The 20,321-nt window shown below is 39.1% G+C and overlaps 1 protein-coding gene across 2 annotated transcripts in view; it reads right to left on the bottom strand.

Annotated features, from left to right (window-relative positions):
• The window catches only part of RNF130 (ring finger protein 130), a 64,057-nt gene that overhangs the window by 2,077 nt on the left and 41,659 nt on the right, over window positions 1-20,321 (bottom strand). Inside the window, exons 6-9 of one of the 2 annotated variants that reach the window (XM_056865458.1) lie at window positions 15,572-15,668; window positions 14,282-14,486; window positions 9,047-9,140; window positions 6,637-6,786 (exon numbers count right to left, since the gene is read on the bottom strand). In XM_056865458.1, coding sequence (XP_056721436.1) covers window positions 6,771-6,786; window positions 9,047-9,140; window positions 14,282-14,486; window positions 15,572-15,668 — 412 coding nt within the window. In that variant the 3' untranslated portion in view covers window positions 6,637-6,770. Of the gene's footprint in view, window positions 1-6,636; window positions 6,787-9,046; window positions 9,141-14,281; window positions 14,487-15,571; window positions 15,669-20,321 lie in introns of those variants that run through there. The other variant, XM_056865465.1, reaches the window with a different exon arrangement.

The following is a 20,321-nucleotide window of genomic DNA, read 5'->3' as shown; positions in this document are numbered from 1 at the left end:
ACACATCATGTCCAAGACCTATTATGTCATTCTTGACGTTTGGCCTTTGGGCTTATGGAATACCTTCATTCATTTTGCTCTGTACAAAACCAAGCCCTTTAAATTTCAGCAAGATACCGAAGAAGAGATTTCTACTTCAGGAAGTTGACTGACAGTCAGCATTGATTTCTGTCAGAGGTTTGCTTTTCCCTGCTGAGAAAGCAGCAGTACAGGCTAAATTTAAACACAGTCGTGGGCTTTTTGACATGTCTACAATTTGGTCCAATTTCCCCAAACTTTACAATAAAGACTATGCTCAGAGTGCACTGAGGGGAAAAAAATGCTTTCTTCAAATAAGACTCTCTCCTTTCTTGCTGATGTTAACATAGAGGGCAACGGAACTTGCTATGAGCTTATTCTGTCCCTTCACTTGATCTGGGCCTTGCTGTATGACCAGAGTCTCAGCTAGTAACTCCAATTCTTGTTAAAGGAGCACAGTGCCTAGTATGAAGCATGTCTGCTTACAATTGGAAAGGTTAGCCTGCACGCCTTGTACTAAGTATATGACCTCTGGTTCTTTTTAATACTGCAAGTAGAACTGTTTGCCTTCGGACAGGGTGGCAAAAGTTAAAGCCTCTATTAAAAAAAACCAGTTTTAAGTACCACACATTCCTCTTTGCCTCGTAAAACTTTTTAGCTGGTCAGATAATTGCCTTGCATTGTCTACATGTAGGTTGTAAAGATGTAATGAACAAAATAGTTGAAATCCAACTGGAACGAATGGGAAGGTGAAACAAAGACTGCAAGAACACAGTATCGTAACAGAGAATGAACCGATACCCCACAACCTAGAGGCACTGCTGCTAAATTCTCTACCTGATATCCCTACCTAGTGACCTGTTAATGTTTGTGTTACACATGATTACTGCTGCCAGGTTGTTTTTTGCAAGGCAGTGGAAACAAAAAAACACACCCTCCTAAATTACAAGATTGGTGGTTGAAAATTAAGGAAATCTATACCCTTGCGAAATTAACAGCATACCAGAAAACAAGAGAGACACTTGCATATTTTCAAAATATGTATACCCTGTGCTACGGCAGGCTCTAAATTGATCCTGTGCAAATGTCCCTTGGGAAATGACATGAAAGCATAATTGTTTCCGGAACTAGAAATCCATCCAGATAAAATCACAGCTGGCTATGACAGATAGTTAATGCAATCTAAGTGTGGTGGGACTGCTTGTTCTGGAAGCCCTCACGTTAGGTATGCTGTCCAGGAGCGCTCCTGATCCAACTTGTTCCTAGATACCAAATCTTCAAATGTGGCCAGGAGGTCTTTTCCTCAGTCTTATAAAATATGGCTGCTTTGTCACTTCTTGGATAGGGACCTTGCCACTGTCATTCATCCTTTCATAACTTTGACGATCAATTACTTTAATCTATGCTACCTTTCAAAATAGCCCAGAAGTGTTATTTGGTATAGAATTAATCCACCTACCAGGAGTTACAGAAGACAGGAAATACTACAGCTAGTCTTGCCATTCACTGACTGCCAGCTTGCTTCCAACATGGTTCAAGATTCACACTGTTTATCTATAAAGCTGTAAACAGCCTGAGGTCAGTAGATCTTCCATGTGGAAGTCTGATTAAGATTGTCTGGAAAGGCCACATTCTATAGCCCATTTTGTGAGAAAGGAACATTGTAATTACTGTTAAAAGTCCATTCTGCTTGGAGGGAAGTCTGAATGGTATTCTTGTCTAGGTGGCCTGGCTTCTTGATTGGTTCTAGAGTCAAGAAACAGGCTGCAGTTTTCAAGAACCACATAGCTTCTTCAGCAAATCAAAGTTACTCATACTGCATTCTCTAATATGTTAATGTGCTGTAGTGGATACACTTGTGATATGATGGTACACTGTCATCTGATGCTTCCAGGTTCTACTTGTCATAGGTCCTTGTACACATTTCCTCAATGATCTACTTAGAGATGTCTTAGAAGCCTTCTTTCCTTTGATAGCTACATGAAAGGTGACAAAGAAAGCATCAAAAATCTGTAATGCCGAAGAGTGACATATATTTTCTCCTGGTGGTTAGGTTTTGGTGAAAACAAAGGGTAGCTTTATTTCTTGAGATCAGTGGAAGGAGTAATTAATCTTAGACATAAAAGTTGGATCTGCCCTTGGTGTGATCTTGTCTTTATGAGAACTGTATAATCCTGGTTTTTATGGAAAGCGACCCAATTTTAAGATGCTCCTTCTGGATGTAATAGCAACCAGAAAAATACTTTAACATTATCTTTTTCAGTAGAATGTTGTGCATAGGTTCCAACAGTAATAGAATGAAACTTTGTAGAAGGACATTAAATCTGAAATATAAAAAATGATGATCTACTAAGACTTAGAAGTGATTTTCTCTGCAGAAAATATTGTGAGGATGCCAAAACAGAGGAACCTGTTTGATAACTGGAAGTACTGAAGCTGAAGTGGATGTTTGTCTTCAGAAAATGTTAGGTTGTAGATTAGGCAAGGCCATCTTTGAAGAACATAGCTTTTAGGCCAACCATCTCACAAACAATCTTGACGCAGAAGGTAATCTGAAGGACAGCTTGGAGTGCCACATCCTTGGAGATGTGTTAAGTAGGCTGGCCTCTCAATTTCCATGCAGTTATCCTGATCACAGATCTTTGCAGAGATCGCCTGGTGTCCTCAGTTGGTTTCCTTGGAGGCTGAGAACTGACAAGTTATGCAAGCAGAGGTTATGGCATTTAACAACTGCCAATCCCATGGAAAAGCTCCCTTTGAACTCCTAAATTACAAATGATCACTCTGCAGGCTGCTCACAATAACTGTTGTTCCTTTGAGTGGTCATCTGTGTTTTCACACAACTTGCACACTTTATCTGCAACTGATGTCCTTATCGTGCCGCCTACCTGTTGGAAGGAGCAGAGCAGGCAAGCAGGATTCCTGCCCTTCAGTCATGTGCAGTCTGTTCTGCACCTCTGAGGGGAGCAGGTTCAAGCCTATATGACAGTTCTAGAAGTTTCTAAAACTGAAGCTCTGCGTAGTTCCAAAGCCCATCACTGTGATGCAGATGATGAAGGAGGAAGGATGGAACTCTCAGGATTCTACACATGCCCTTGGAAATTGTTAACACTAGTCAGCAACACATACACTACATGCTGTGTTAACCAACATGAGCCAGTGAGAGCCAGCATGGTGTAGTTGTTAAGAGCGGTGGTTTGGAGTGGTGGACTATGATCTGGAGAACCGGGTTTGATTTCCCACTCCTCCACATGAGCGATGGATGCTAATCTGGTGAACTGGATTTGTTTCCCCACTCCTACAGATGAAGCCAGCTGGATGACCTTGGGTTAGTCACAGCTCTTAGAGCTCTCTCAGCCCCACCTACCCCACAGGGTGTCTGTTGTGGGGAGGGAAAGGGAAAGTGATTGTAAGCCAGTTGGATTCTTCCTTAAGTGGTAGAGGAAGTTGGCATATAAAAACCAACCCTTCTTCTTGTAGATGCCATAATTGGACAGAATAGCCATCTTCTTTGTGGACACACCGGGCTGTATTATCAAATAGTTTTGCAAACTGTGACTTGTAGGAAAGAATCATGATTTCCCCACTTCATGCATCTGTTCTCCTTTTCCCTCACTCTTTCAAGCTGGAATGTACAGAATTCCCTCAACAACAAAATTTGTCCATCTCACTGCACGATAGGTCTGGAGTACATGCAGTTTCAGTGTCTGCATGCATCCTTGTAACAAAAGAGTTGTTTGCACTTCCTGTTCCCCCATGATTCTTGATGCCTGAAGCTGTCCTTATACTTTATTGTGATGTCTCAAGAAATACAGTGTCATCTATAAACTGGAATCTTCTTGTTCAAATCAAGGTCTAGTCATGAATTCACTGGATGATCTTAAGCAAGCCACAATCTTACAGTCTCCACCATCCAATTATAAATATAAAAATAAATTATGCTGGTTACAGGATTGTTGTGTGGATTGCTAAAATAATAGATGTGAATTGCATGGAATATTATATTAAGGCAAAAAGCAACAGTTCTGAAAATCTATATTATTTTTGCTTCTCTTTCTCTCTAGTAGTATTTCAAGTTTTTGAAGCAAAGACACTGCCACATTTGCAACATTTCTCCCAACATATCACAAGGGCATTTCAAAATATCAATTATATTATAGAAACTTTACATACTTCCATTCTAATTATAAAAATTGCCTTCTAAGCTGAAGGTTTTCTTGACAACTACAAATTATTTTAACATAGATTTTTGCTGCTTTCCTAAGTTCAAAAAAAGCCCAAGTCTTTATTCCCAATATTTCTTAAAAAGCAAATCCTATTATAAGAATACTGGTTTCTTTTCGATAGCTGGAAATACAAACCAGCATATTTTAATTAGACAGTACTAAACTCAAAAGTAGGTTATGTTTTGAGTGAATTAACACACAAAAGTTTCAGGCTTTGGTTTCCTTATTCAATAGTGAATCTCATTAAGTTGGACATGAGCTTTTGATTCAAAACCAGAGCTCTATAGCCCTACATTCACTAACAAGGCCAGCATGCATTAAAAAAATAAGTTAATGTTTTACTGTTGAAGACTAAAGTAAGCATGTGGGTTTGTGCAACAGCATGTAAATATATAAAAGCAAAGAAAGTCAAGCAAATTACTAAGAGATAGGGTTGCCAGGTCCCTCTTTGCACTGGCAGGAGGTTTTTGGGGTGGAGCCTGAGGAAGGAGGGGTTTGGGGAGGGGACGAACTTCAATCCCATGGAGTCCAATTGCCAAAGTGGCCATTTTCTCTAGGTGAACAGATCTCTATCAGCTGGAGATCAGTTGTAATAGCAGGAGATCTCCAGCTAGTACCTGGAGGTTAGCAACCCTACTAAAAGACAATGTGGTTACTGTAACTAAAGTGGTTAACTGGGACTGGGGAGACCTGGGATCAAGCTCCCATTTAGCCATGAAGTTACCCTCACAGGGTTGTTGAGAGGATAAAATGAAGGACAGGGCCATATGTAGTTCTCTGAGCTCCTTGCAGAAAGGGCAGAATAAAAATAAGATAGGCATCCAATGTCCCTGGCTAATCCTATATTCAAGAGCTGGGTACCCAAGGTTGGGTAAAAAGAAAATATATATATAAGTCTATGTATAAATACTGAAAGTATAATTTATTAGAAGCGCTATGTAAAATTTAAAATTATTTAAAAGCATTGGAATAGCACAATGGCATTTCCTGAGGTTGATATCTGTAACCACATACCAAACGCGTTTCGGCCTATGGGGCCTTCATCAGTGGTTAATTAAAATCCTTTGTTAAGCCTGCACACATTTACAGAAATACATTAATGAATACAAATACAAACAGTTCAAACCCAACCAGGCATGTGTATATGTTGTAAATTCTAATCCCAATTACTCAAACATCTGGTATAATAGGTTCTTGTTGTAATACTGGTTAGTATAAGTCTCTCATATACTATGTGTGCAGGTATCAGCTTCACTAGGTTGATACCTGCACACATAGTAAATGAGATATGTGTGCAGGCTTAACAAAGGGTTTTAGTTAACCACTGATGAAGGCCCCATAGGCCGAAACGCGTTTGGTATGTGGTTACAGTTATCAACCTCAGGAAATGCCATTGTGCTATTCTAAAGCTTTTAAATAATTTTAAATTTTACATAGCGCTTCTAATAAATTATACTTTCAGTATTTATACATCGACTTATATATATTTTCTTTTCACCCAACCTTGGGTACCCAGCTTTTTTTTTAGGTTGGGTTTTATTCCCCTCCTTTTTTTCTTCTAATCCTATTAGGATTAGAATTCACATCTCCTCCTAGTAAAATGTTCACACTTATGTGCAGTGTTTGGTTGTCCCAACATTTTTTATTTATATTTAGAACATCTGTATCCTGCTTTATCTCCTTGGAATCAAGGCAGCAACATGAAGCCCTGCAAGAATATTTTGAGACATGTGCAAGTATTAGATAAGGGTAATATGCAAGGTTTTACTCAAAGGTTGCTTAAACCTAATTTTTCATCTACATTAAAGATGAACTACTTGGACTGAAGTTCTTCATTCAGAACAATTAGTCATTTACAACTTTCACATTAAGTGATTCTACTGTGCAGAAGGATGTTACTCTGATCAGCATTGCAATGCTTATGATTTAACACACCACTTAAGGTATGATGACATTATAAATAAATCAAATCATAAACACCTATGAAAAATGCAAAACTAAATTTTAAATGGAAGTACAACACCAAACAGAACAAAAAATGACATGATACGTTTACTAATTTGCTTTTTTTGCAGTCAAAATTGCATCTTGTTCAAACAACAACCCCGCTCCAATACAACATGCTAAATTTGTATATATAACAGTAAAGTAGGACAATGCAAGTACCTGATATTACAATTACTAATCTATGCACTGGTATCATTATTAATGAGTGTAAATTTAAAGAGTTGCCATGTTAGCTGAGTGTTCAGAAGATAAATGGAAGATCTAGATCACATCCACATACCTATATGACTGACTGACTGACTAGTACAAAAACTCACTTTTGAGGCATTGCTTTAAAAATTCAATCACAGACTAAGGTTTAAAACTAACGTTTTATTGATTTTTTCCTTAATACAAAGCTTTGGCATTAGCAAATTATGAAAATAGAAGGTACTAAACATATGCTTGTGTTATATGATCAATAAATGAAGCATAAAAATAGGTGGTTCGCCCTCCAAGGCAATTTGTCAAAGTGTTTCTTCAATACCACTCAGCCCTGCAGAGAAGTAAAAGAAAGGAACATTAGTAATATTTTATTACTACTGTTCAAATAAGTTATGTACACTTAGAGAGCAACCCTAAGCCGGTTTACTCAGAATCCTACTCAGGTCTATAATTATCAGGGAAATCCTAAGTACTTTTTCTTGGCTTATGATTAGTTTGAGTCAAATTCTGAACAAACGCTATTTGCTCAATAAAAACTGTTTCAGTGAATGGGAAGGGACATTATTTCCATTGCAAGGAAAACTCCTTAAATGTTAGGGGTTAAAAGCATGTAAGAGAGTTCTGAAAAATAAGGAACAAATAACGAATTTCAGTTCTCTCTGCCCCCACATTCAATTAATATCTGTATTTTGCAAAAATTTAACTCAGAGCAGCTTTAGATGCTACTTGGCAATGCAGGAACAAAACACGCAGATCCCCTACACTTCCTGTTGCTTCCTGTTGCTAAATAAGTGTTTGCTTCTCCCTCACCCAGGAAATCCAAGGCAGGGAGATGTGACCCCTGTATAATGGGTGCAGTATTCTTGTAGAACAGGAAACGCACGGAACTTCTACATCCTGTTCCAGCATGGTAAGGGAATGTCCAAAGGCCTAGTCACTTACTAATGCTGAGCTCCACTGTTGACAGAATAGTCATTACTGATATAAGCAATACATTTATTTTTAGATACAGAGGTCTGAGAAAGATTCTCTGGTTACCCAAACTACAATATACATGATGCTTGTTTTCTTAGAAAATTTACCCCTTATTTATTTGTTTAAAATGTTTTGTATATATACTTCTATACTTTTATGGTTTTAATTATTTTGCAATTCCTTCCCCAAATTATTATAGCTTTGGTAGTTCTTGCTGTTCAACAGCTACTGACATCTATCTTTCCAATGGCCTGTCTTCACAGTATTAAGGCAAGTTACTACAATTATTCCATGTACAATGTTACTTATAATCTGTCATAAAATTATTATTTTGTTAAAGTAGCTCTTATCAGCAACAGGAAATAAGTTGTAAAATAAATTCTTGTCTTTTTATGGAAATATGAAACCAATCAATAATAGAAACGCTACATTGGATACTGAGGCAATTCCAGAAACAGGCTGAACTCTGCTTTTTTTAAACAGGTATAGAATATAGTCTAAGATTTCTCACCTCCTCCCCAAGCCTCAAATTTCTCTTGGGCTAAAAGCTGTTCTCATAAAATACATATAGAATGCTCCTCTACTTTTTTCATTCTTATTTGATAATAACGAGCTGAAAATGGTTGCAAAATATCTGTCAGCACTTCATATTCCTCTAGTTAACCAACTGTTAGGAGTAATACTGAAAAATCTGCAAAACAGCAAGGTGCTGTACAGCAAGGGCAATTAACAAATAGAAGAACGGCTTGATTGCGAAACTGATAGCAGAGTTTCAGAGAATTGGCCCAGAAAATCCATCGTGTTCCTTTACCTAACGTTAATTTAGCACACACTCCTAAATGTGTTTCAAGAGGGTTTCCTAATTTCACCCATGACCCTATATGTGGCAGGGTATGCAAGTGAGCCTTGGATTCATGTCTCAGTCTGTGCTGTGGGGACCAAAGCTTGTGCACATGAATCTGTATGGAAGAAGGAACCACCAGTGCAATCCATCTACCCCTTCTGCAGCTGACAAATCATGCAGGAATGGCCTACTCCTATACAAATATCTGTGCATAAACTCTGGTTAATATTAAATGCCTCCAAGGTGCATTGCCATGCCTCTTTGCTTATAGGATGTAGACAACATCTGAAGTTTTGCCTTCCAATGTCTCCTAACTAATTTCTTGCATAACGTCTCTTACATCCTCACTATAAATTGTATTCCTTGATAATTACTTCTGTTGTGAGGATAAAAAATGTCCATTCATCCATTCAAGAAGTATCTGAACAGCACTTGTACATCTACACCTGCTCTATATATATTGTTACTATGCATGCTATTTGGGGTTGAGTTGTAATATAAGCCTAGTTAAAAGACTGTTTTTCAAAAAGAGAGTAAAAATCGTTTCAGAATATGAAGTTAATTCAAATGTTAATTCATTTTGATCGGTCTGAAAAGCCTGGCCTGAGACAAAAGCAGCCAGTTACTGTTGGTACTAGCAAAACACTGGTTTTGCAAAGCCCATTCCTTCCCATTCTTCTATTCTTGCTATTTCTTTGAATTGCTCTCTTTGAAACATGCACCAACCCAAATGTGTGTTTATATGCACACAGATACCTGAACATTTACTTACTCGTTAGCATTTAAGCTAGCTGTGGCTTTGATGATCATGTAGCAGAGTGTAAGGGCACTCAGGAGGCCAAAGCTGGCAATAATAAACCATTCTTCTGTTGACAAAGGAAAGGGAGGAAATCACTCGTGGAAGAAGGCTTATGTCAAATCGATGGTAACATTGCCTTCAAAGACCAGAGGCAGGCCAACAGTTCTAGTCATGAGAGGCACCAGGAAGAGAAACATCACAGGGAAGCAGAAGAAGGTTAGCCATAGAAGGTGCTGAATGAAGAAGGCCAATACAGAAATTAAATGGAAACGCAAGAAAAATAGACATGATACAGTAACACCTCCCAGCAGAACCCAGAGGTTAGTGGCACATGATTAATGTAAAATGCAAAGCAAGGAAAGTGGAAGCAGATATTTTACCAGCAATTAAAGAATATCAAGAGTGATTATCTCCAACTGAGGCCCTGTATTTAAGGCTACATGAAAACACACGCCCACACTCATACATATAGGATTGGATCCCACAGATCTGTTCTGCTAACAGTAGCCACAGGCTCTAGCATCAGTAGAAGGTTCCTTGCCCTGGAGGGAAGTGCTGCTGTCAGCAGACTGCATCCACAGGACCCAAGCCACACAAACCACTTCACTGTTTGCTTCCCCTTATCTAGAAAGAAATATTTCAGTCTTTTTTCAAAGCACAATTCAGTGTGGAGTCTGCGTTATTACACAAAACAGAAGTATAATTTTACTTGAAAATAAACCACATAAAAAGACAGACACCTTTATGAGAAATACAATTTGCTTCATAAGTTTTCAAGAAAGCATCAGCAAGTTAAGGTGTAGCTTTCTGTGTTACAGAATTTGATGCAATGCATACAGAAAACAACTATCTGAAATGCTCCTGAAACGTTACTTTAATTTCTGGTCTTTACTATGATCTGCATTTTTATAAGTCCAACTGTTGCCAAGTTAAGGTATTTGTTGTTGAAGAAGTTGAGGAATGTATCTCCCTCACTCTCTGATCTTTGGGCAACAACCCTTTAAAGATTTCAAGATTTAGCCTAATTTTAAGATTGGGCAAGTGGTGAAAGGTCCCAGGAAAGGACTATATGACAGTCTTGCTGAAACTAAGCAGTTATCAGTCTGGATGGAAGACCTCCTAGGTACCGTATGCATGCTACCCTGAGTTCCATGAAAGAAGGCAGCATATAACTATAATAAAGTTTGAAATGTCTAGTCAAAAGACAAGAGTTGCCAACTCGCTGCTTACACACATTCTGGGGGCATGAAAGGGATTAATGGTGTGTTATCCAACAAAACCTGTTCAAGGTTCAACTGCAGCTTAGCGCCATTCCATTCACACAAGGATAATTACACACGTGGTAGCACTGAACAAGCAAGATCTTAGTGCAATTCATATCACTAACCAGATGATGCAGTAAATTATGTATAAAAGTACCTTAAATAATGTATTGTATCAATGCATTTAATAAAAGATTGTTCTGTTTAATGTACAACAATTATGTACCCTTGTGTTTCTACTTCCCTATTGCCTCCCTGTGTTACTTTGTGTTGCTGTTGTTTCAGTAGCTCTCCTTCTCTGTGTGCTTGAAAGCGTCTCTTGCTTCCGTTATTGTCAACATTGGTAATCTTAGTGCTAGACCTTTAACAAGCAAATGATATCTTTGTTTGGATACAGTGAGGTTTTCTTCAAGCAACACTATTGCAATTTTTTTTAAAAACCCACAACTTTCACTAGCACAATGACATTACACTAGCAGATGTGGACCATACAATATCTATTAATAAGAATGCTGGTAACATATTTGATTTACCACCACTGTGCATTCTCAGATGACAAAGACCTCTTACTACCTGACTGTAGGAAATATTAAATAAGTCATTGTATTTTAAAGCTTGATGTTTGATTAGAAAAAGTCAGACAGCATGTGTGCAGCACTCAGGACAAGAAACCCAACTTCTGGGAACTTGTAAAAGGGAACCATGCCAGATTTTATTCTGAAGTGCAAACATCAATTTCAGAAGCCATTAAGTATACTGGTAAAACTGTACCTCCCAAAACATATATGTTTTCATTACTAGAAGAAACAGCAGAGCTCTTAAGTCTAACAGCTTTATGCAGAAATGTCCTCTCATAATTAAAAGCAGGTCTGTACAACTTATGACTCATCAAGCTGAACAAGTGCCACAAGCCAGATCAGTATGGTGGCCACCACAGACCTGATAAACCTTTTTCCTGCCTGCCCAGGACTGGAAAAACAAGATTGTCAAACACTACCAGGCCATGTGATGGGTGAGCTACAATAGGCTTTAATGGATCACAAGTAATGGAGGTGTGGCTAAAGGCCACCATAGCTGTGGATTCTCCCTTAGCAACTGTCTCCCCAAAGGAAACTGCTACTTGATCATCCCCCAAATATGTTAATGATACCTGTTTCACCTACCTTTCTGTATACCTCCACTTCTTACCACAGCCTCCTACATATTACGCTGTTGTGACTAACTTCTCCTATTAGGTATTTACAGTATCACAGACAGGTAGGGAGAATGGCAGGGGAAAAGCCAGTTTTCATTCCTTAATCATCTGGTAGCTTCTCAAACTACAGATTGGTAATGCTTATCCCATGACCCCTTTTAACACTTAACATTCTAAAATTACAAGCTGGTGCAAGATCCAACTTGTAAGGTAGAATCAAGTCCAGTAGCACCCTAGAGACCAAGAAGATTTTTTGGGTATAAGCTTTTGAGAGTCTAAGCTCCCTGGGTCAGATACCTAAGATGCTACTGGACTTGAATCTAGCTGTTCTGTCGCAGACCGACATGGCTACCCCACTGAAGCTATTTGTAAGGTAGTGTTCAGAAGGTGGTGCTAGGTGAATGCTGCTCGGCTCCTTGGCCTTTGCAGTCCAGCATGGTCCCTCAGGGTTCCATTCGATAGGGCTCCCCTTGCTCTTAACAGCTACATTAAACCACTGGGTGAGGTCATCCAAAGATTTGGGCTGAGTTGTCACCAATATGCAGATGACACTGGTCTCCTTTTCATACTGGGAGGTGATCTGGGAAGTTGTAAAAACCCTGAACCAATCCCTGGAGGAGGTTTGGAGTGAATGCAGGCTAATAAACTGAAGCTTAATCACAACAAGATGGAATTGCTACTGGTGAGTGAATCTGAGGTGTCACCTGTTCTGGATGGGTTGCACTTCCCTTGAAGGAACAGGTCTCTAGGGTGGGGTTGCTGTTAGATCTGTGCCTTCTGCTGGTGACCGGAAGTGTCTTTTACCAGCTTTGACTAGTTAGTCAGCTGAGGCCCTTCCTGGGGAGAAAACATCTTGCCACTGTGGTGTATGCCCTGGTTACATCTAGATTAGATTATTGCAATGTGCTCAGTTGAAAAGTATTTGAAAACTTCAACTGGTGCATAATGATGCAGCCAGGATGTCGACTGGAGTGGGTTCTAGGGACCATATCACACCAGTCTTGGCCCATCTACACCGGTTCCCAATTTGGATCTGGGCACAATTCAAGGTGATGGTGCTGACCTTTAAAGTCCTATATGGTTTTGGGACTAGCATATCTTAAGAACCACTTACTCCCATACAAACCTATCCAACCACTATTGTCATCTTCTGAGACCCTACTTCGGGTGCTCTTGCTTTCTGAGGCTAGACAGGTGGCAAGTCAAGACAGGCCTTCTTGGTCATGGTGCCAAAATTATGGAACTCCTTTCCCAGGTATATCTTTCCCCTTCTATCACTGTCTTCTGCCAGAGAGTGAAGACTTATTTCATTTGGTTTTCCCTCAATCATCCATCCTTACTATATTTCAATTGTTGTTTTTGGATTTTATATATGTATTCTAATTCTGATTGTAATTGGTTTTAAAACGCTTTATATGCTTTTATAATGCTTTGTTTTTAATTGTTAGCCTCACTGGTGGCCCTGATTAGGCAGAAAGGCAGGATATAAATTTTGTAAGTAACAACAACAACAGATCCTCGGGTATTCCCACCCATCTATCACTGCAAGAATAGGTACACTCAGCCCATTTCTAGTAATGGGAGGCATTCACTTAACACCCAACAATCTGTGAAGCAAGGGCTATGTGCTGCATACTACATTGTCCCCAGAACATACAGTAAAGGTGGTGTGCTACGCTGAAACATTTATTTACTAACTACAGTATTTATAGACCTCTTTTTCAGCTAAGACTCAAGGTGGTGTACAAAATGCAATGCATCACAATAAAACAAATCAAGACCCCAGGCAGTAGACTGTCACAGCAGCCCAACAAATGCCAAAGATTTCAGGATCACAAAAACTTAAACAGAGCCATTTTAAAGCTTCTCCTAAATAAAGGCAGCAAGTGACAGTCTGTACTTCCAGTGGGAGTCATTCCAGAATGCTGAAGAATAAAATGTCTGGAGCAGGTTGTTACCATACCCATCTCCTTAAGGACTTGTAAAAATATTGCTGGAAGAAATACAGGTTGTGTCTGCGTCGAATCTGTGCATGCAGCTGCTGAATATGTGACAGAACAAACCATACTGAACAAAGAGAGGGAAACGAGGCATCGTATCCTTTAGGAAGTTATACAGTTTGATTTAGCCAAGTTAGTACCCTATCTTTCAACTGGGATGTGACTGAGTCAAAAGTGAAATCAATATTTACAGTATTAAGAATGTAATACAATGGTGTGTTTGTCTAAAGCATACCCTCAACGTACATGCGAACTCTCTTTCTAAAAAAGATAATCAAGCACACAGTTGAATCCTGTAAACAATCATACTAGACTTTTCTAACAGTGCTCACACTATGAATTGTTTGCTTCAATCCCAAAAGACAGAAAGCAAATGTACTTGGATTAGTTTACTGAATTGCTGGATCCAGCCATTGTGGTTTACAAACAGAATGCACTAATGGGAAAAAAGCTGTCAAATACTTTAACCATCTGAATTGCCAGCCACTTAAATAATAGCCTTGCAGGATCTATTTTGTTAATCAGTGGGAAATGGTTTTTACTGTTCAGATTCTGTTATAGCTGTTTTCAAGTTCAAGAGTCTCGATGTTAACCCTGTTAACCTTATTAAAAATGAATAATGTTGTACATTGTCCTTCAAAACACACACACCATAAAACATTTGTTAAACATATGCATGCTGTTAGCGGTCAACAGATCCAAAGTAAGAGAAAACCTATGATACCCAAAATTAAAATCAATCATCACTTACTAGTTACAGCAATGTTGATCTCTCCGGTCCTTGGGGTCAATTCCCCATCCTGTGGAAACTGTGATATGCCAGAGGTACGCAGGGGCTCCAGACTGAGTGTGCTGTCACTGCTCAGTTCACCAAGTACTGATCTCCTGTTGCCCAGCTGGCCTCTGGTGAGCCTTTCCATGTCAAAGGCCATATTATCGGCACAAGGAACATTTGTCTGAAAGTAAGATATTGTAATGTTAAGATGCCTTGTTTCACAGGCTGCTGCCAAAGTTATGCACACTTAAACAGCAGAAAGCAAATAAGATTGATTTAGAAATAATCTGCAGTGTCCCGTGGTATGCAGGCAAATAGGTAGTAGGTGCTAAATCATTATTCAAAGCAAATCTTCCCTCTATAGGCTTGGACCAACCATTTGTATTCTAGCTGATAGGCTCAACTGGCAAGGTTAAGACCCACTTGTCTTATTTTAGTATCAATAAGTTAAGCCTGAAAATGCATTAGCCTTGTTTACATATATATCCCTCTCCCCCATCACAGGGAGAAAGTAATAAGTGTGCTGGGCCATATTTTGATTATTTGCATGCTGTCCTCCACTCTCACAGAGACAGATTGTGTGGTCAGAGAGGTACTAGATTCAAGTAAATGTGGTATAGCCTCATTTGTTATTTCTTCCCTCAGCAATAAGACGGAGAAGGGAGGCTGTGTGTTCATCTGAGGCCAAGGTTTCAAGCAGGTCAGGATTTCTTCCCAGAATGTTACTCTTGAAAAGACCCAGAAAGTCTCCATCTAGAAATGAAGTGATTATCCATAAGCCTTGAGGGAAAGGAAGCCAGATCGTTGTATTATAAAATAGATTTTACTTTGAAAAGATGGTTTTCATGGAGCAAACTTGCTTGATCATACAGTATATGAAATAAAAGCCTTAGTGTAACATCACTTATCTCAAAGCATCACTTATCCCAAACTGCTTTGGCCTTGGTCCATGGCCAAGAGATAGATTAGAAGCTGACAAAGTACAAGAAAGGAAGATTACTTTGAGTAAATCAGAGATTCTTTTAATCTCAATTTATACCTTGAGCTAAATGGAGTGTTCATACTTCATGGCCTTACTTAAAGAATACAGAGCTGTGAGTGCAACACAATTTCATGCAAGTGGCAGCCAATCAAACAAGCAAGGAAGAGTAGTTAACAAATCCTAGAATTCCTGACCTTTTACTGATTTGTGAGTTTACTATTTTGTGGCAATGTCGGAAATCAAAACCTCTGCATTCCTGACTGAATAAGTAACTCTCAACTTACCACAATTCCCAGGGCTTTCAAAATGTTCAGTTTACACATAGGACAGGTACAGTGTTCACTGAGCCATGGATCCACACAGTTTTTGTGGAAAACATGCCTGGAAAAGAAGAACAAAGGACAATTTTGTAGAGACTGTGATAGTAAAACAAGATTAGGAATTTCTAACAATTGGTTTAGGGAGTTCTAATAAAACTGGCATTCTTCCTTCAGTCAAACTGTACACATAAACTACCTCTTTTCATACCATGTTGGAACCAAGCCTCTTTTAATGCAGCAACTTCACAGGAGCAATTTTTACCCACTTTCCCCTCCCTCCCGCTCCTCCTGCAAATACTGCTGTTGAAGGTCAGGGGATCCTTCCAAATGTACCATGCACCACTGGGGAGACCAAAACTACATTTCAGGTATTGTTTGTACCTAACTTCAAGTGTGTTTCAGCTGTCACTGAAGAGGTTCACCAGGGGAGGGAGGATGATGCAGATGTTGGTAGTAACTCAGTTTTTCCAGAATCCCATTCAAAATGCAATTCTTCTACTTACCCATAACAGGACATATGAAATGACTATATCTAATATGCCCCGTGGCACAGAGTGGTAAGCTGCAGTACTACAGTCAAAGCTCTGCTCACAACCTGAATTCGATCCCAATGGAAGTCAGTTTCAGGTAGCTGGCTCAAGGTTGATTCAGCCTTCCATCCTTCCAAGGTTGGTAAAATAAGTACCCAGCTTGGTGGGGGTAAAGTGTAGATGACTAGGGACGGCGATGGCAAACCTCTCTGTAAACATAGTCTGCCTAGTAAATGTTCTGATGTGGTGTCATGTGCTTGCACAGGGGACTACCTTTACTTTACCTAATTCCTAACTGGGCCATAGTGTGGGGATTAATAGATCAGCAAAATAAAGCTAGGGACAGACTGGAGGATTTCTCTACAAACCTAAAGGAAGTCCCAAGTTTGCAGAAAAATCTGAAATAAAAAAATACATTGGGGGATTAAAATACCCCAAAGTGATAGAATGCCTATAGCAAAACAAACAAACAAAAAACCAGCCCACTGAGCTCTCAATCATTATTTTGGATGATGCTAGGCAACCACAAGAATATTACTGAGCCTCCCAAGCCTTAGTTTCTGTAAAGCGAAGCTGGGGGGGTTGGAGCAGGGGTGGACTTGGGAAAAACAGCCCTTGAATTGGTCCCATCCCCCATTATGTCCTCTGATGAAAGAGAACGCACTGGGGGACAGGCCTGGCAGTGATCACTGGAGACACACAATCTACAGTGATGGCTACTACGTAACTGGGCCCAGTCAGACTAGACTTTTTCTAGGGAGAGGCAGCTGGAAGCAGGAAGGGTGGAAAGCTGAAATCAGGGAAGCAGATAAAGGTAGGATGGCTGGTGGGTGGGAAGAAGAGCAGGAAGCAGGAAAAGACTATGGAGGCTGCCAGGGAAGGATAAGAGAAAACAATAAGGAAAAAGGATACTAGGGAAAATGAGATGCCCTCTGCTTGTACCTCACTATTTCATGCTCCTTTGAAATGGCAAGCAGTATTCATTGCATCAACACATATTTATCCACTAACATAAGTACGGTACTACCTATCAGACTACAAAAACATATTTAAAAGAAATATTCATCAAGTGAAACTGACAAGGCAGAAATCTTACATACTTTATCACATTAAAACATGGAATGCATTCCCCTCTGCCCGATGTCTCTGTCTTGGATAAGTTGTTATAATACTGACCATATCAGTTCTGGACTCAGCTATGACTCAGTCTATTCTCAGAGAGCACTAACACTAGAATTAACAGCATTTACACCACCAGCCTTTCCAGTGAACAAAGCCTATTTCCATCCTATCTTTGTTTTTCAAATGCCAGAGCTTCAGTGTTCTGGAATGCCATCATAACACTGGTGGGTAACAAAACACTCACTGGTAAAATTTCCCTCAGCCACCAGGAGAGAATCCAATTTCGGTTATTTCCTCTACAGCCTCCTAGGAACTGCAGATAAATATTCTTCCAAAGTAGACCACTAGGGGAAGATTACATTATCTTCTTTCACAACCAATGACATTCCTATTGTTTCCTCTGATAGGTCTAAGAGATTCCCCGTAAATCTTATAGAAGCTACCATGGGACAAATATTTAAGTCACTGAAATGGTTTTGGAATCTTCTCCTCCCCTTGTTCCTGACTTAAAAAGCTCTTGTATTCAAAGGGAGAGAGAAAGAGAAAAGTATAGATTCTTTGAAACTTTGATCAACTTGGTAGCTGTGCTGGATTGAAGTGGGTCAGTGCGTTTCAGTGCCTATGCTCTTAGAATCGACCCCTTCCTGAGAAGAAGTATGTTATCTTATTCAGTTAGACACCTAATAAGCAGGACTCAACTGCTTTCTTACTGAAGTAAGCTTTTTATTGAATTGCTTCAAAAATATGTAGAATATGTATATGTATGTACAGTCTTAATATGTATGCATGAAGATGGTTACAAAGTCTTTAAAATGTTACTAAGTTTAGACATTATGAGTCTTAAACATGTTCATGTATGCAAGCAATCTTAAACAATCTCTATACCTTTATATGAGAGTTTCAAAACTCAGTAATAATATTTCATTCAGAAAATATAATAGTTATAGAAATCTTATAAAAATGGTTAGTTCATGAATAAGATCTGATTTAGTTAAAAGCATCTTAATTCAAAGTATCTAGAATATCATAAGAATAAGTAGGCATACTTTACCCAATCATGTCATCTGTGAACCTCCCCAGTCCATGTTTAGGATGGGTAAACCTCTAAGGTCCTCTATTTGTTATTGGGGTCTCTGAGAATCTCTAGTATATGCAATGGCTAGAGAAATCTCTGAGCATTCTCAGTCCATGCTAGGACTGAGTTCATGAGCCTACAGAGAATATTCTCAGTCCATGCCAGGACCGGGTCCATGAGACCATAGCGAAATCTCTGAGTGTTCTCAGACCGTGAGAGGACTGAATCTATGAGTCCCTCCATTTGTTTGAGAGGCCTCTGATGCAAAGGATCAGAGAGATCTGTGTGTGAACTCCTAGTTCAGGCAAGAACTAGAAAGTTCCATGAGCCTTTAATCCATGCTTAGATTAAAGAGTTCTGTGTGAGACCTTAGTCTAAGGGAAGTCTAAGAACTTCCATGTCTATTAAGGACTGAAGTGTCCATGTAAGGGCTAGATAGATCTTAGTGAAAACTCCTCAATACACAGTATTAAGGAGATCTCAGTGTCTCCATACAAAGGATGGAGAGATCTATAAGAAGTGAGCTAGGGAGCTCTTAGAACCTCCATGTCTATGCAAAGACTTGGAAAGCTCTAAGAGCCTCAATCCACACAAGGATCAAAGCCTGAGAGCTTACATCTCATGCAAGGGATGGAGAGATCCATTTAGGCCTGTTAGGAACTCTAACTCTACTGCTGTTGTGCCCTCTCTTTTATATCATTCAAGATCAGTATCTTTCTGCCCTTGGCAGGATTTAATTTCACGGCTTTATCTGATCTTGAGAGATATAGTCTGAGTTTGCGCACAACTGCTGTATGTGTCCTGTGGCAGCAGTTTTTCTGGACGTTACCACATAAGGAGTTCCTGTCCACATATACTAAACAGTCAATTTGTGTCTGTTATGTTTCTACAATGGTTGATTTTACCAGCATTCCCATCTTCTAAAGAACACGATAAAAATGAATATTTTCTTAACTTTCTAAGACTATTCTTTCATATTAAAATCTTAAAACCCAATATAACATCACATTACATCATTAAGTAACAGTTAGCAAAAATACCACCGGGTCAAAATGCTGCCAGATAAAAAATCCCCAGGGTACAACGAGAAAGGCCAAAGGAAAATATATTCCTGAAAGTGTAGTTCTTCAAGGCTTGTCCACTTTTAAATGAAAGACAAGCCTCTAAATGGCTGTACTATGAACTTCAAATAGGAAAATTCTACAAACTCTTCCGCTCCATGTGTTCCCATAAGCTTCTATATGATCCATAGATACAGGAGTGTAACATCTTCTCCCTTGTAAATTGTTCTATTTGAAGTTCTATCTATCTATACCAGTGGTCGGCAAACTCATTAGTCAAGAGAGCCAAATATCAACAGTACAACCATTGAGATTTCTTTTGAGAGCCAAATTTCTTAAACTTAAACTATATAGGTAGGTATACTGTTTATTAACTTAATAAACTTTAATTAAAGTTTTAAGTCTTAATTAAACTATAGGTACACTGAATAAAACTTGATATCATACTTAATAATGATCGTATTTATTGATAAAAATTAAATTGTAAGTAAGGTATCCATAAAATTAAATCATGACAATGACTGACAAACACTTAATGTGAACAATGGCCTTGCATCTCCTTGGAAAGTTTGGGTAAATCAGGTTTGTATGTTGTTGTTTTTAATTTTAGGCATGATTCCAGGTTCTCATCAATAAGATGACTTCTCAATTTACTCTTGATAAGGTTCATGCTTGAAAAAGATTGTTTGCATGAATATGTAGAACCGAAAAGGGAAAGAACAGCAAACGTTAGTAGAGGAAGGGAGGGGGAAGGAATGGAGAAAGGAAGGAAGGAACTGGGAAAGGAAAGAAGGAAGAAAGAAAGGGGGGAGGGATGGAGAAAGAAAGAAAGAGGAAGGAAGGAAGGAAGGAACTGGGAAAGGAAAGAGAAGGAAGGAACTGGGGAAGAAAGGATGAAAGGGAGGAAGGATGGAAGGAAGAGTGGG

This window comes from Euleptes europaea, chromosome 1 (assembly GCF_029931775.1).
Source record: "Euleptes europaea isolate rEulEur1 chromosome 1, rEulEur1.hap1, whole genome shotgun sequence".
Classification (NCBI taxonomy): Eukaryota; Metazoa; Chordata; class Lepidosauria; order Squamata; family Sphaerodactylidae; genus Euleptes; species Euleptes europaea.
The sequence above is the reverse complement of the archived record's forward strand: the minus strand, read 5'-3'. Positions and strand labels throughout refer to the sequence as shown.